The sequence below is a fragment of the Anolis sagrei genome, chromosome 1 (assembly GCF_037176765.1).
Source record: "Anolis sagrei isolate rAnoSag1 chromosome 1, rAnoSag1.mat, whole genome shotgun sequence".
NCBI classification, from domain to species: domain Eukaryota; kingdom Metazoa; phylum Chordata; class Lepidosauria; order Squamata; family Dactyloidae; genus Anolis; species Anolis sagrei.
The window spans coordinates 130,752,739-130,769,781 of record NC_090021.1 but is presented as its reverse complement, the minus strand read 5'-3'; the positions used below and the strand labels follow the sequence as shown (position 1 = coordinate 130,769,781).

At 38.3% G+C, this 17,043-nt stretch overlaps 1 protein-coding gene across 1 annotated transcript in view; it reads right to left on the bottom strand.

The window, feature by feature from the left end:
* Positions 1 to 265: 265 nt before the first annotated feature.
* Positions 266 to 17,043, bottom strand: part of ADAM17 (ADAM metallopeptidase domain 17) — a 28,861-nt gene continuing 12,083 nt past the window's right edge. The window contains exons 7-19 of the mRNA XM_060787594.2: positions 16,438 to 16,527; positions 14,305 to 14,418; positions 13,407 to 13,551; positions 12,479 to 12,567; positions 11,665 to 11,817; positions 10,250 to 10,449; positions 9,341 to 9,444; positions 8,521 to 8,655; positions 6,385 to 6,515; positions 5,227 to 5,305; positions 3,967 to 4,055; positions 2,783 to 2,839; positions 266 to 2,097 (exon numbers count right to left, since the gene is read on the bottom strand). Coding sequence (XP_060643577.2) covers positions 1,738 to 2,097; positions 2,783 to 2,839; positions 3,967 to 4,055; positions 5,227 to 5,305; positions 6,385 to 6,515; positions 8,521 to 8,655; positions 9,341 to 9,444; positions 10,250 to 10,449; positions 11,665 to 11,817; positions 12,479 to 12,567; positions 13,407 to 13,551; positions 14,305 to 14,418; positions 16,438 to 16,527 — 1,746 coding nt within the window. The 3' untranslated portion in view covers positions 266 to 1,737. The remainder of the gene's footprint in view (positions 2,098 to 2,782; positions 2,840 to 3,966; positions 4,056 to 5,226; positions 5,306 to 6,384; positions 6,516 to 8,520; positions 8,656 to 9,340; positions 9,445 to 10,249; positions 10,450 to 11,664; positions 11,818 to 12,478; positions 12,568 to 13,406; positions 13,552 to 14,304; positions 14,419 to 16,437; positions 16,528 to 17,043) is intronic.

Below are 17,043 nucleotides of genomic sequence, written 5' to 3'. Positions count from 1 at the left end.
AAACCAGGCTGAAGTGACATGGACCCTGCTACCATGTTTCTGGCTCTCCCTTAGCCACAAAACATGGATGTCAAAGAGCAAGCCAAGGGGACAATCAGATCTATGGTTGGTTAAATATGCAGGTACAGAGGACTGACTATATTCCTTTAAATGGGATCTCTATGAACGCTAGTGTGTCCGAGACCAGCTTTCTCCTTAAGCAGTGACTGCAAATTCCCACTTGGAAATTCTTAGTGAGTTGTCAAAGGACACACTTGTACACATATGTATAAAAACATTTTAATATACTGCAGTGAGTGCTACCACTCCTTGCACAAAGTTTACTGATAGGTATGAAATCTAAACATTACCAGTCTATAGGTACAAATAGCAAGAAGGCACAGAATTCAAGTATTCATGAAACAAGCATCCATGAAAAAATGCACATTTGTCACAGGTTTGGTAGATCCCCAACAGATGTGGATGAATACAGGTCTTTTGTAATAAGAGGGGCTGTTTCATCAGATACGGCTATCAACATTACTTAATGGTAATCAAATGTAATGCAAGACATGATTATGGCTACTGAAACAGAAGTAAAGCCACCCTTCTGGCACTGTTGTGGCCCATTTATTTCAATAATCTTTGGAGCCAATCTAGAGAACAGATTTGCCCCATGTCAGATCATCCCCTCACCCCATAAAAAGGAAGGGTAGAAAGAAACTACTTTTCGGTCCCTAAAAATCAATCAGAACTGTCTCCCTCCTTAAAAATATATATAATCCAACAAGCAGAATTCCCATGTTATTCTTCACTGAAACAATCATTATTGCAAAGCTAAGCAGACTTCAGCTCAAGCAAGCATATGCTCTGTACAATTCACATCTATACTCTTTCAAATGAAAAATTTACAAAGTTTGATATATTTTGATTTACACTATGAAAGCCATGATGAACATCACACTTTTACTCCTCTTGTTTGGGAAGTTAAGTGTTTATTTAACTGCTGGAATAATATCTTTCAGCAGAGCTGAAAAAGTGGAAATTATATATATATATTATAAACCACTTATTAAAAGATGCCAGTGGAGTGGTACGGCACAGCTAAGACTTGCTAAAAAAATAAATGAAATTTCGGGTTGCTCAGGTATCCACTGGATTGCAGGGAAAATACTGTGTGATGAAAAAGCCTTGCTTCAAATGACCACAAAAAACATTCCAGCCCTGAGATGCATATTTTAAGTCATTTATTGCGCTCTTTAGGTTTCACTCAGATCCCACTACCTTTGTTAAGTTTCCATTATATCAAAATGTCCATCACTTTAAAAAAGAAAATACTGATTGCTTTAACTATACACTCTAAATTCTGAATGCTCAAATACAAAAAGATGGTTCACCTTTTTTGGATTTTTATCAAAAAAAAGGGTAACACTGTCTCAGCAGTGTTGCCCAAGGCACATTATAAACCGGCGGATTTATGCTTATCCAGGTTATAGAATTATATTCCAAAGGGCTCGGTGAATTTGAGACTTGACTTGGATATGTTTTTAGGCATCATTCATATGGAAACCAAGGAAGATCATACACATGGCCAGCATCTGCAGTAAGTCACTTCCCCGTTTTTCATTTCCGTATACACATACATATATACAAACACACAAACATACAAATAAATGATCTGTCTACTGAAATGACATGGGGTCAATCGGCCAACGTGATTGTGCACATCAGAGTCAAGGGCTCAGTGGGCAGTCAGGGCTAGCACTCAGTTTCCTTGCTGTCCACTCGATGTTGGCGCTGCAGCTTGAAAGACGACGCTTTCTCACTCCGGGTGATAGGGTGGTCCGTCAGATCCTCAAAGGACTTGGCTGTAGTGCTGTTGTTCGGGAAGGGGTCTTTCTCAAATGCACCCTCCTCTTCCTCCCCGACATGAGAGTCGGTACTTGGATCCTCTTGGATCGTGTCCATCCTCTGGTGATCCAGTTTAGGGGGCACGGGGAGGACAGGGGCCGGGACAAGGGGCTGCAGGGGCTGGTGACGACTGGTAGAGGGCATGACGGGGTTGGGCTTGATGATGCGAATAGAGGCCGAGTCCATGCTACTCAGCATCTCCACATTCTGCAAAAAATGATGTCAGAAAAACAGGACTTAAGCAAATCACTCAATTAATTTCGGGAATAGAACACACTTCCTCAATGGGCTGGGACTGGTTTATAAGAAAAAAATATTAAATTCAAGAAAGATTAATTTACAGAAAGGTTCTTCATGTAAAACACCAGACCAACTTTTCCATACAGGCAATCCCGCAGATACAACATCCAAATTACAAATGACTCCTAGTTAAGAACGGGAGTGAGACAACAGGAAGTGAGAGAAATCTATCTCTCAGAAGGGAAATTCACTCCTGAGTTACCACGAGAAAAAGGTGTCTCCACTGAAGTCTTCTCACCAATCCTTGTTTCAACAGCAAGCCAATTTTTTTTCAAAATCCAGTTGTCACGGGGACAGAAAGTGAAGTAAAATTTTCTGAACAGGGGCAGAGCCAGCAGAACAAGCGCCACAGGGTTGTTAATTCTTCCCTATGCTATCTAAAGCTAATGTATAAATAGATTTGGCTGGAGTTACACTTAAAAAATGTACTTGTTCTGATTTACATACAAATTCAACTTAAGAACAAACATACATAATCTATCTTATTCATAACTTGGGGACTGCCTGTACTTAGAAGCATTTACAATGCTTTTTTGGAGTATGTATTCTAAACAAATACTGAAAACATTCCTCTGCATGTGCAACAACTTACACTGGGACCAAACAAATTTTTGTTGTTCTCTTCATACTGTCTATCCAGCTTCTGGTCCTATTAAAAAAGGAATAATAATACATCAGTTGTTGAAGGAGCTTGCTGCATAATACATATCTACTGTTCCATCACTGAACTACTTTTATGAAACATACCTCTTACCCAAATGGAGAACTGCTTGTGAGAAGTATTGTTATACTAGGGCAACAGCACCTAAGTCTATGGAAATCATCAGAATCTGCAAGCCATTCACACAAGTAGTTCTTTGCACAAATAAACAAAGCATTCCTGCTAAATCAGTTCTTCATCAATTAATGAAGCATACATACACATTTCTCTTTGCTTCCAAAAATATCACAGAGTTCTCTGGAATCCTTTTGGGGCATTATATTAAGATAATCCATGGCTGCACTCTTACATCAAGAAATATTAGGAGATAGCCACAAGTGGTTCTTCATTTAACTGCTGAGGAACTAAAGGGCAGGCAGCACATGGCCACAAGTCTGACTGCCTTTGGATGACACTGCTGCCTCCATTCCCTTTTGGCCACTGGAGTGATCTGGATTCATGTTATATGATTCATGTTAAGCCTATCACTGGAGCTTTAATACAGTAAGCAAACATAATCTTAGCCTTTGTTTTTAATAGGGCCATAAGAAATTATCTTTAAATGTTTCATCTAGGAAGCGGTAAAGATGTTACTTGAAAGCCAGCAACGTTCTAGAAACCCAAACTGTCCAGATCTGAGGTAGGGTAGAGAGGGGAATCTCAAACAAACAGAGAGCCAAGTAGCAAACGAAATTCAACGTTGTTCTCCAGCTTCTTTTTAATGTCAGGAGTAACTTGATAAACTGCAAGTCGCTTCTGGTGTGAGAGAATTGGCCGTCTGCAAGGATGTTGCCCAGGGGATACTCGGATGTTTTAGCAGCCTATAGGAGATTTCTCTCATGTCCCTGCATGGGAAGCTGGAGCTGACAATCTGAAGCTCACCCCACTGCCGATTCAAACTGCCGATCTTTCGGTCAGCAGTTCAGCCAGCACAAGGATTTAACCCATTTCACCACTGGGTTCTCCAGCTGAATAGTTTAATGTGTTCAACACTACTTTGAATTTCTGACCAAATGCATGTACATGTACACTTGAAGGTGTACCATATGTTCAATTGGCGTTAAATGTAAACTTACCACACAGTGCACAAGGATACTTAGAGGAATCCAAAATAGTAAGGAGAATACAAGCACAGATCCTACGATGTTGTCTGCTAAGAATTTTCCTGTAAAAGGGAGAAGAGACACCCATTTCTAATAATATCGGAGACAAACAACACAATTGTAAAAAAAAATTAATTGATTAGTCCAGCTGTCACAGGATTGCCGTTTTTAACATAGAAGCGTATATTAAAAGAACGTGTCACCTCAGGAACATTATCTATATTGTAGGTGACTGGCAATATATATATATATATATATATATATATAAAACATAGTTTTTTATTAAGTTCACTGAAAGGTCGTGTAGTTTGTTTTTGTGATTTAACCCAACTTATTGTCCCATCTTCCAAGACTATTTTCAGCTTTTTCAGCTCAATGTGCTATAATTGCATTTGAATTCTTTTTAATTAATTATGAAATGTTGTATTTCCTAACTGCAATACTAGTCCAGTCTTTTAATCTGAGAAATGTACCAGGTGGAATACTAGAAGTGTCTAATAAGCAAGAGCTAATCAATTTATGATGACTTTTTATTTTTAACCAGATTTAAACTACTGTATATTCTTTAGTATAAGCCAAGTTTTTCAGCCCTTTCTTAGGCTGAAAAAGCCCCACTTGGCTTATACTCGAGTCAATGTTATTTGTTATTATTATTATTATTTTATTACATTCATTATTTTACTCTATTATTACTGTTATTATTACATTTCCATTATTTTACTCTACTAATATTATTTTATTACATTTAATATTTTACTCTCTTTATTATTATTGGAAGGATATGTTAGCACATTTACATTAAAGAAGGTTAGAATAATGGTTTAATCAGAGTTGGACAGTACTGTCTTAAATTATAGTTTTATATAAATAGTCAAAAAATTTACTCTACTGATGCCTCGATTAATGTAATTTTATTGGTATCTATTTTTATTTTGAAATTTACCAGAAGAATCATAGAATCCTAGAGTTGGGAAAGACCTTGTGGGCCATCTAGTCCGCACCCCCTACCAAGAAGCAGGAAAATCACATTCAAAGCACCCCGACAGATGGCCACCCAGCCTCTGTAGCTGCTGCATTTCCCACCCTCACCTGGTACTCGAGTCAATACGTTTTCCCAGTTTTTGTGGTAAAATTAGGTGCCTTGGCTTAAATTCAGGTCAGCTTATATTAGAGTATATATGGTATACTATACAGTAATTGTGTATTTTAGTTAGCTGAAGAAGTATGGCTTACCAAATGTATTGATGCTAAGTTGATCAATGAAATCCCAAAGTCGTTCAATCACATCTTGCACACGTTTTTCACATTTGCCCTGAAAGATAGAGTGCTGGTTGAAAAAAAGCACCTAATGCAAATATCAGCAATGCTAGAAAAGGAAATGTTTTGTAGGGCAGCATGATAGAGGCGCCCCTTTAACTGCAGCAGACAATGGGACTTGATTACCAAAACTGGAGGATCAATCAAGACTCAGACCCCAATATTTCTTTTTGATAGATTTGTACTGACTGTTCATTTATTACAAAGCCATTTAAGGGAGGTGGGAGCATAATTAGATCATGGTTGGCCCGGCAGAAGAATACAGCACTTTCTTAAAACAATACTTTCTTTATGACTGAATTTGGCATTGTATTTAATGCTGTGCTGGTTGTTATCCGCCCTGAGTCCCTCTGTGGAGGTGACACAGGAAGGGATATAAATACCCCAAATAAATAAATAAGGAAGGAAGGAAGGAAGGAAGGAAGGAAGGAAGGAAGGAAGTATAGAGTACTATAGCATTGTAGGGTGGGGTTTTTTTTTGGGGATTTTGTACTAGGATTCAAGAACACAGGTTTGAATCCTTGCTAAACCACTGAAACCCAATGGAGAAAGGCAATGAGGAACCTCCTCTGAAGAAATCTCACCATAGCCAAAAGATAAGAGTGATTAGGCATCATGTTGCATCAAGGGGATAAGGAGAAACCCTTAATATCTTGCTGCCTAGTTAAGTCCCCTCACTGCAGAAAGAAGTATAACTGCAAGGTATATTCTTTAGAGATTGAAAGTACACATCATGTGATATACAAAAGGCTATGCTCCACTACTGCTACGCACAGTGAGGATCAAAATATACCAATAAATGATACAGAACAAGATTAGAACAAGTAGCAAAAAGAGTTAGAAAATACACATAAGACAGACAGTAAAAACCTAACAATGGCAACAAAATGTTTGATCCCACAACCACCACCACCACAAACATCAATTTATTATAGGATTTGATCCCAATGGGGTTTGGGGCCAAAGTCAGGGAGGAGAAGCAACTATGTCTAGGGTTTGATGATAATACTTTGAGACAGAAGAGTATTGGGGAGACTGAGCAGAATTCCCAATCATGTGTGCATACATACTCACATTACTGTCACAGAACCCAACAGTACATGGCTTTCCTTTTCTCAAGTATAGAAAATTCTGTTCTTCATCAAGGTAAGGGCTACATCTTCCATTCTCATCTCGGCAGCAGACTTTGCAGGAATCATCCGTTTCTACAAGGAAGGAAGCAAGCCAGCTAGGGTGGTTATTGCTGCATTGTTTTTTTTTCATGTAACACAAAGAACCTCCAAAGGGGCTCTTCATTCTGCCCCCTTTTTCTCTCCAGCGCTAATTCTCCATCCAGTGTTTCTACAGCACCATGCCCATCCCACTATCATCTCCAGTCAGGGATCATAACAAAGAGAATTTTTGGCTATCCAAGCTTCAAATACTCCACTGTTTACATTCTTTAATATTGTAAAGAGCTGGGGATTTAAGTGAAACGTCAGGAGACGTTCTGGTACATAGCCATACAGACCAGAAAACTCTTAGCAACCCAGTGATCCCAGCTATGAAAGCCTTCGACAACACAAAAGCCAAAGGGTCACCACTAGTGCACAGAGAATTATTATTTGTCCTCTCTGCTCTTTGGAAGAACTTTATAAGCCTTAAAAAAGCTCAAAACATTCTTAAGGATCCATCTCAGCCAGCATATTCTTCTTTTGAATTATTGCCATCTGGCAGATGATGCAGGGTGACAAAGACAAGGATAAACAGATTGGGAGATAGCTTTTATCCTAGACTTGTAACTATACTGAACTCCATGGTTTCGCATTAAAATAGAATTGGGAGCTATGTGGTAGTGGTTGGGGAGTGGAGGGATGGGTGTGCTGTTTTTGTGATGTGTGCTGGGGAAAGCATTTAATTTCGTTGTACAATGTACAAAGACAATAAAGCTATTCTTTTCTATTCTAGGAACTAAATTTAAATCTGCTTTCATGATTTAAGAAACATATTTGCATCTTGATTGACTTAGCAGCAATCAGCTATAATACCATTTTAAAGCAGGGTTGGGCAGCTGTAGGAGGATAGGAGTCACATTAGACTCCTCAGAGGCCTTGGTGGTGCTCCACCAAACCAACAAAAGTCATTTGCTCTCAAATGATCTTTAGAACTTTCACTATGCTTTTAGATGGCTTTTTTTTCCAAAACAGGAAGTAACCAAATATCACTTGTTTTTTTAAAGTCTTTCCTGGGCCTAAAATGGCCATGGGAGCTTCCAAAACATGGCAAAAATGCCACCATACTCACTAGAGCACTCAGGATCCCCTTAGCTCAATATTGTGATTCCAAAGTTTTCTGAATGTCACCTAGTCACTGTTTTAGACATTTACACAAATCTATTGTGCACTGTTTACAGTGGACTCAGCTGTATTTCATAAAAAAGGGAAATGAGTCTATTTCACAAGACTTACAAATGCTGATTTGTTATCAGTAACTATTTGATTTTTATACCTATTTTAAATACCTCTATATTTGGGGTCATAAAAAGAGTTCTCAGGGTCTCAAGTGGAAACATTTAAAGAAGCACCAGAGGACATTTTGGGAAGTCTCAGGGGCCACAAAATTTTTGCTGGGGGACCACTTGTGGCCTGTACTTTGTCTAAAGGTTCAAAGACACTTCTATGCAAAGTTGCCTAAGCAAGAAAAGCTAATACACTCTGAGGAAAGGAACATGTTGGGGAAAACATATCAATACTTTACTTCCTAAAAGAAAATCATAATGGATTTTGCCTAGAATGATAACATACTCAAATGGGTCTTAAGTATTAAAAATAAAAAATCAAGGCTTATTATTAAGAAAACCTCCAAAATCTAAATCAAAGAAATGTCTTTATTCAGCCAACTCAAAGGGTGTAAAAGGCGTGCATGCATTTTTGGGACCTTTGAGTTAGCCTAATCAAGTATGATACTAATAAAAAGTTTCAAACTTCTCTTATGGTCAGATTGGCTACCACTGTTTTCTAAATGGCACATGGCATTGCCACCTTCTCTCCCTATCTGAATCTAGGAGAGAAAGAACACATTTGAGACTTGCTTCAGGATGATATGTTCAGTGTGACTATCTACAATTACCAGAATGTTTTTATGGGCTGAGGAGAAAATAAGCAACTAGCACTCATTCAAAATTTGAGGGGATGTTTTCAAAGAAATTCCAGAAAAGTATGAACTCCTCACCATTGCAAGCACATGAACGCAAGTTCTTCACTCTCTCACAGAAGGGTATGCATTCCCCATCTTTGCACATGCCCAAATCCACACAGATGGTGTCATCAGGAGCATTCCCGGGAAGAGGACAGTCACTGCTATTTCCTAGGAATACATCAGAATAGACAGCTGAGAAGTTAAAATAAACAGACAGAGAGTGTGAAGTTTGTAGATTAGTTTTTGTCATTATACATGTAGTCTTTATCTATAGTGTGGGGATGTGTGAGGTTGTAGTGGTTAGGATGGCTGTTTTAGATATAATTTTGTTAGTTGGTATTGTTTAATTTTTAACAACAACAAAGATTTTTTACGGTCAATGACCAGCATCGAAAAGGTACAAGTGAAAGGGTGTACAAATGTTGTTGTTTAATTTTATATATTGAGAAAAACTTTCTTTCTCATTTTGTTTCTGTGCAAATGTTTTATTATTTTTCTTTGTATATTTATGTTTATTTGTAGGTTGGTACATATGTTCTCTTTGATAAAAAAATAATTAAAAAGAATATATTAGAACAACTTGTGCAAAGCAATGAGCAGAAAAAAATATGGAAAATCTGAAGTCAGAAAGCAGAGGCAGGAAATGGCTAAAAATAGAGCAGCATGGACAACACGAAGGGAGAAAGGTTGCTTTTACACACACATTACCAGCCCATCTTACTTTCCCTTTGCTTTGCCACTGCTCAGGACCCACTATGTTGCCATGACAGAGGGAGGCGATGAAAAGTAAAATTGGGAAGTATAAATTGAAAAAGAGACATGGGATGCATAAATAAAACCAACAATGACACACCTGTACAGTAGGATTCTCCTTTACAGGTAGCATTAATGGCTTCCTGGCACTTCTTCTGTGCAGTTTCAAACTGACAGCCTTTACAACAGGGACTGTTCCTATCACTAAAAGATGTTAAAAGAAGGAGAAAAGATTAAGACACCTCTAAATCTCAAAATTGAAGTTTAAAAACTCATAGCAAGTACAGAAGGAAAAGTGGGGATATAGATGACCCCACACACAAAAAATCAAGTATGTGTCAACTATAAGACTGATAAATTTGAAGGGGTCTTAAGGTAAAGGTTAAGGTTTCCCCTGACATTAAGTCTAGTCATGTCCGACTCTGGAAGGTGGTGCTCATCTCCATCTCTACGTCAAAGATTCGGCGCTGTCCGTCAACACTTCCAAGGTCATGTGGCTAGCATGACTGCATGAAGCACCGTTAGCTTCCCACAGAAGCAGTACCTATTGATCTACTCACATTTGCATGTTTACAAACTGCTAGGTTAGCAGAAGCTGGAGATAACAGTGGGAGCTCACCCCACTTCCCAGATTCAAAGCACAAACTTTTGGTCAGCAATTCCAGCAGCTCAGCAGTTTAACCTGCTTCACCACCAGGGGGCCCTTATATCTGAAGGGGTCTTGTGGTATCTTAAAACACTGGTAAGCACTAATTCAGCTAATTCAGTCTACAATAATGAAATCCAAAAGGTCAGGGCTTTCCCCCTCAAATGAATGCCTGTTGCTTACATATTTGACTGAATATGCACAGTTCTTCTTGGACATTATTAGAACATCTTCTTCATAAGAACAAAGCATAATGGATGCACAAGAGACTCCTCTTTCTACTTTCAATTAAGAGGAGAAAACATTATTCCTTGATCCTCATATTTTTCTCATATATAGAGGAAAGATGTGTCCCTGGCTCACCTGCATGTTGCATTCTGCCTTAGCATGCAGTCTGATGTGCAGCAGGGATCCTCATACAGACGCAAGAGGCCAGGATCACATTCCTCGCCTTCATCAACTCTGGAGTTGCCACATACTTTATTGCTGCGCTCCTTGAAGCATTCTGGGGCTTTGATCTCAATGGTACGAAGTATAGATACTTTGCTGCAGTTTGAAAACATCTGGAAGCATTACAGGGACGGAAGGAAAGCAGTACCAATGAATGTCCCAACTCAACCAGTTTCTGTATTGTTTCTTGTCTCTAGTAAAATCGCAAAGTAGTGTACAACCCATAAAGTAAGATGTAAGAAGCCACTAAAATCAAAAATTTTAAAACAGAAAATTATACAATAGGCCATTGGTCCAAGGCCTCCAATTGGAATTCAGAAAGTTTCTCTCTCTCTCTTCAAATCATCTCTGACTTATGGCAAACATAAAGGCCCTATCATGGAGCTTTCTTGGCAAGATCTGTTCAGAGAGAGGTTGCCATTGCCTTCCACTGAGGCTGAAGATGTGATTTGCCTAAGGTCACCCAGAGGGTTTCCATGGGTGAACAAGGAGTCAAATCCCAGTCTCCATAGTTGTAGTACAACATTCAAACTACTATAACATGCTGGCTCACACACACACAAACAAACAAACAGTGGGCCCTTAGATTCTGCTGTGGTTTGATTCCAGGGCCCCTGTAGACACCAACATCAGAAGCTGTTAAAGTCCCATTATATGTAATTGTGTAGTAAAGTTGTGTTTCTTAAATAAGATAATGAAATCAAGGTTTGCCTTTTAGTATTTTTTTGGAGGGACGGGGAAATATATTTACAAACTGCATGGTCAAATTGTTAAATAAATAATCTGTGGATATGGAGGGCTGACTGTATAATCAATGGAAATAATTAAAATAATTAACATTAGATACTTAAAATAATATTATTGATGTGGGCAACATTTCCATTTGGGGAAGTAAGGATGACTTCAGGACTCTGTACATTCATTTCATCCTCCAGTCTACTGTTTATACAAATCAACTCTCTAAAATGCACATCTGGTAGAAAGAGAGACATCTGACAAGGGCCAAAAAAGGACAGAAAAGACAGTGGACTCCCAGGACTTTTCTCCACCACCTGTCTTTCTCTCTCTCCTTACCAGCAGACTTCTAATTTTACATACAACTATCTTTTAAATTTTGACTACAAAGAATGTCTCAAACACACAATCTCCACTTGCACAAATTCCACATTAATGTGACAATGCACACCATCACCTAATACAAAACAGATGGCCTCTTTCCTTTATATCCCATTCAGTGCTACCATTTATTTTGCAAAAACTCACTTTATCTATCTATAAGGAGCAACTGCACATAAAGAAGTACCATATAATGCATACAAAACACATACCTTGTTGTTTTCATGATCTCCACTCACGGCAATTGGGTACATGACATATTTCCCTCCCTGGTCTTCTGTAGGAGCACATTCTGGCATGCCATCAGGATCATGCTCTGCGCCAAAATTATGTCCCAGTTCATGAGTAGTAACTAAGTCAGCTTCCTTGTAATGTGAAATACCAATATAAATTACAATTGTATTTATTTGGACTATTTTTTTTTCTTTTTTATGGATCTCTCAAAGGTATTTTACTACTGGTCTACCTTTAAGAAATGGCATTGATTTCTGGAATGCGACAATGCTGGCATTTTCATAACTGTTAGCTCAGTTGCTCTCAACCATTCAGTCTCCAGATATCTTATATTTAATAACCCAACACTTAGCCATGTTAATTCATAGATTTCAAATCTAAAATATCTGGAGGGTTAAGACTATCAGGCAAGTTTATGTCACAATAAGGTATATCACAACTGCTCATTGGCAAACTTGCTCCAAAGTTTTGGCAACAGCAATTACTTAAAAGGATAATATACACAAATAAACAAAGCTAATAAATGTTATAGTTATATTGTGATTGGAACATTAAGTTAGAATTAGCTTTACAAAGGACACAAGCAAAATCATCAGCTGCTCAGTGTTTTATTTAGTAGTGTTTCAAAGCAGAACTAGGCTAGAAATGGCAGCCAGTTTCTGGAAAAAGGGTTGTTAAAAGAGTAATTATACCTGTGCCTCATGGGAGATGCAATATCAAATCATCATTGAGTACAACCAACAGCAAGACATGAATGGAAGCCAACAGTTTTAAGTGTTTATCTTACAATACCTTGGTGAGGATAGTTTTGCCATAGTTCTTTGTGCTAGTTAAGCCACTGTTGAGATACATGTCTTTTCCGTTTGCTGAATTAGAATATGCTACAAAAAAGAGATATTTTGAGATTGTAGACTTCAAAAGTGAAAGGGAAAAATCCTTTTGTGTATTGTCCAAAATGGAAGATAAAAACTTTAGAAGCAATTTCTAATGCTTCTAAAACTAATAGCTGGTGAACATAATAATTAACAGTAATGGCTGACCTGTGGCAGTCACAGAAGCACACAAGATTTATGGGCTCCAATATTAGAAGAGGAGTAAAAGGGGTTATGAAAAACCCTGAACCACCTCACTTGTGCTATATATTATTGACTGTCTCTGTTTCTTTCCTCAGAGAAAGAGGAGCTCCATGTACACAGTGTATGTGTGTGAGTTCACATACTTCAACCATGACACACCTCTAAGACTGCTCTATCATTAACAGCACTGAAAAGGGACAGGATTGGACTCAGTGAACATGGATATGTTACTTGATACAATAGGGGTGGCCAATGGTGTAGGGGACGGGAGCTGCACCTGCAGATTTTTGCATGCCAGAACTGAAGCAACATCACCTTGGGCAACCATTTTGGTCACTGTTCAGCTATGCAGGGGAATGAAATATCTGTAGTTAAAGCACATTTGGGGCAATTTGGGTGCATGAAATGTCATTTGAAAATTGGCTTGAATCTAAAATAAAATTGTTGTGGCTTTGAAGAGCTGGAGTGGCTTTACTTATGGGTCACAAGGGCTATGAGGCAATAAAAATGATCAACATTCTAATCACCTAAAAATAAATGTCTAACCAATCAGCTCATCTAAACAGATATTGTGGATCTCTGTTGATTTTCACCTTGAGGTACTTTGATTCATATATAAATCTAAATTAGGAAAAGAGGCTTACCTTTTGGACAGATGCCACCATGGCTGTTTGGCCTCTGAGATCCAACGTATGCCAGTCCAAGGGTACCCATGTCAAAATCTTGGTAAGTGAAGAGGTGGGCAAGGCATACCTTGGCTGCTTTTTCAGCTATATCTAAGCTGAATTGCTATGTGGAACAAATAGTGTAGAAAAAAACATTACTCATCAGATAAAAGACAGCAGGTTAATCAGCTAAAAAAGTTCCACTTCCAATGATCGTTTAATGATATTCACTTATATCACATTTACCAAAAAGACAGCACAAGATGCCTGCAAAACTAGGTAGTCAAAACATCATGGAAACTAAATTAAAATATGTTCCCTAAATTAGGTAAAAAGGTGAAAATTTCCCCTGATACTAAGTCTAGTCGTGTCCGACTCTGGAGGGTGGTGCTTATCTCCAGTTCTAAACCAAAGAGCCAGTTTTGTCCGTAGCCACCTCCAAGGTCATGTGGCTGGTGTGACTGCATGGAGTGCCATTAACTTTCCGCAGAAGCAGTACCTATTGATCTATTCACATTTGCATGCTTTCAAACTGCTAGGGGGTTTAACCCACTGCGCCACCAGTAAGTTTCTACAATTAATTAAGGTACACATAAGATAGGAAGCAGCAGAAGCATTTTAGCCATTGCCCAATCAAATAATGAAGACAAGTATAAGAGTTTCATTTTAAGCAGATAATTTGGCTTTCCAACTTATAACTCCACAATTCTATTTTTCTGAGAATGACTCCCCCATTCTTGGTCTTTTCCTTGTAAGAAGTATGCTCCCTCTAGAACTCTGTGGTCAAACACTTGCCTAAGGAACAATGCTTATATCCAATGCAATCTCTTTCCACATTGTGAAGAAAATATACCTATATACACACATACGTGCTTACCTCCAGCAGTAGCTTCACCTCCCAAGCATCCTGATTTGCGTTTGGAAAACTTTTTTCCATATTATAATGTCTTTCCCCTGGCCTCACTTTTTTTGGCTCATTGTGAACAATAATCTTTATTTCCAAAAAGAAAGAAAGAAAGAAAGAAAGAAAGGATTACGACTAGCCAAACCTGGAGTAAATTTTGTCGTCTATTCTAAAGCATCATTGCACTTTGGCCTACCTTTATGTAGGAACACCTCTGACAAAGAAGCTCCTATTTTTTAAAAAAAATTATGTCCTCAGCCTTTTCTTCTCTATCTTGTCCTCTGTCTAATTAGAAGTTTTCAGTAGATGTAGCATTGGGGGATGGTAAAGGAGCAAAGTTTGATGAAACATGTTGAGCTGCTCTTGGTTTTTGTTTGTTTTTGTGATGTAGGAAGCCTTCCCTAGTCTTTCCATGTTATATCCACCTGATTCCAAGATGCTTGTTTATAAAGCTCTTATCCTTCCAACCCTATTGTATGCCTGTGAAACACGAACCATCTACAAATGTCACTCTCAACTTCTGGAAGATTAAAGCAGTAATGCCCAGGAACACAGCTATGTCATTAACTGAGGTTCCTGTACTTATGTATACATTTAAACAGGCAAAATTCTATTTGTTGATTCACAGCAAGTTAATGCTGAATACGTACACAAAAGTTTCGAAAGTAACTGCTAAGGAATCTACAATCTAAGGAATCTTTACTCAATATGTCCAAGAACGGACTCAAACAAGAATTGAACTTCAGTGCAAAACACATCTCAGCCCAACTCTGGTTATGCACTTAGCATTTTAAATATAATCAGGCAAAATGTGGAAAAAATGATTTTCAAAAGGAAGCCAGATTGGCATTTTCAATAGTTAACACACCTGAACATAATTAGGTTTATGTACATTTGTATAGTTACCCACATCAAGTAAAATTATAATTTATATAATGTCCTTGAATGCCAAGCCTGAATACTTTAGTAGGGGGGAACACACAGTTTGCCGCTTCTGTGCTGCTTTTTTTTTTTTTTTTTTGTAATCTCATTCTTTATGAATGTTGGGATCAGACGATCCAATCTTTCAGACCACACTTCAGAACCATTCCGTCCAACAGAGAAACATGCCAAATGCTAATATTTTAAACATTATCCCTAGAAAGAGATTTGCAAAATCAGCTCTGAACATGTGCATCACAAGTATCCAGAGAAGTATTTTCTTGTCATATTTTTCCAGTTTTAGGCAAAATTTGGAAGCAGAGGAGATGTAGCAATAAAGAAGAAAGCAAGCTTTCTCCTTGTGATTAATATATGGCTTAAATTTATCTGAATTCCTTTTTGCAGAGAGACATAGATCTGTCCTACTTTCAGAATTGTGTAGTATTCACTGGAAGATCTACCACAGAGGTTTACTCAATTTTTCCAACAATATTCTAAGCTTTTCAGTAACACATTGCTTAGATCAATGGTTCTCAACCTGTGTCTCCTCAGATGTTTTGGCCTTCAGCTCCCAGAAAAGCTGGTTAACTGGCTGGGATTGCTGAGAGTTGTAGACCAAAACACCTGGGGACCCACAGACTGGCTTAGATTAAACCATACGCAGGGAGGACAAAGTCTGGTGCCTTGACTAGATGGGGATTCAGTAATGTCTTTTATGCCAGGAATCAGTGTTTCAGTCAGTGGTTCTCAAACTGTGGGTCTCCAGATGTTTTGGCCTTCAACTCCCAGAAATTATAACAGCTGAAAAACTGGCTGGGATTTCTGGGAGTTGTAGGTCAAAACATATGGGGACCCACAGATTGAGAACCACTGGTTTAAGTATTCAAACAGAATTGTAAACTTTTTTTTGGGCTGCTATGTCTGTTCTATGCTTTGGTTTGAGATTTCTTAACAAGCGGTACTTCAAGCAATACCTAAATGTAATATACATTAAACACAAAGAAAATAGGTATTAACACATTACTAAGAGAACAACAGAAGGGAACAGATGTTTTCAGTAATGTGTATTTACTAAATTAGCTTTTTTTTTTTTTGGACTATGATATCATAATTACACTACTAAAGGAAATTGGAACATTACTAAAACAAAAGATTTACAGCCTTTTCTGGGAGTTATGGAAATACCTGATCAATCTGTATGCCATAGCCTTTGAAGTTTGCATTATCCCATGAAGTATTGCGATAGATATCATCCACTCTGTCTATTAATTCAATCTATGGACAGAAAGGGTTATTCAAGTTCAGGGTCTTTGGAACAGATCATCAACACATGCATTGAGGAATGTAAATTGAGCTACAAAATACATGTCACAAAATGTAACTTTTAAAATCCCCGAAACTCCAATATACTTTCTCTGAAAAACAAACCCAAGTTCCAGGCAGGGTCTGAAAACATTGTTGTTTAGTCCTTTAGAGTCATTTCCAACTTATGGTGACTCTAAGGCAATACAATCACAGGGAATTTGCTCTTGCCTTCCTCTGAGGCTTAAAGAGTTTGACTTGCCCAAAGTCTCCCAGTCGGTTTCCACAGGAGAGTGGGCACTTGAACCCTGGTCTTTGCAGTTGTACTCCAACATCACTACACACTATTTCTGAAGGAAACCTTAGACTACAGCTGTGGTTCTCAACCTGTGGGTCTGCAGATCTTTTGGCCTTTCACTCCCAGAAATCCTAACAGCTGGTAAACTGCCTAGGATCTCTGGGAGTTGTAGGCCAAACACCTGGGGACCC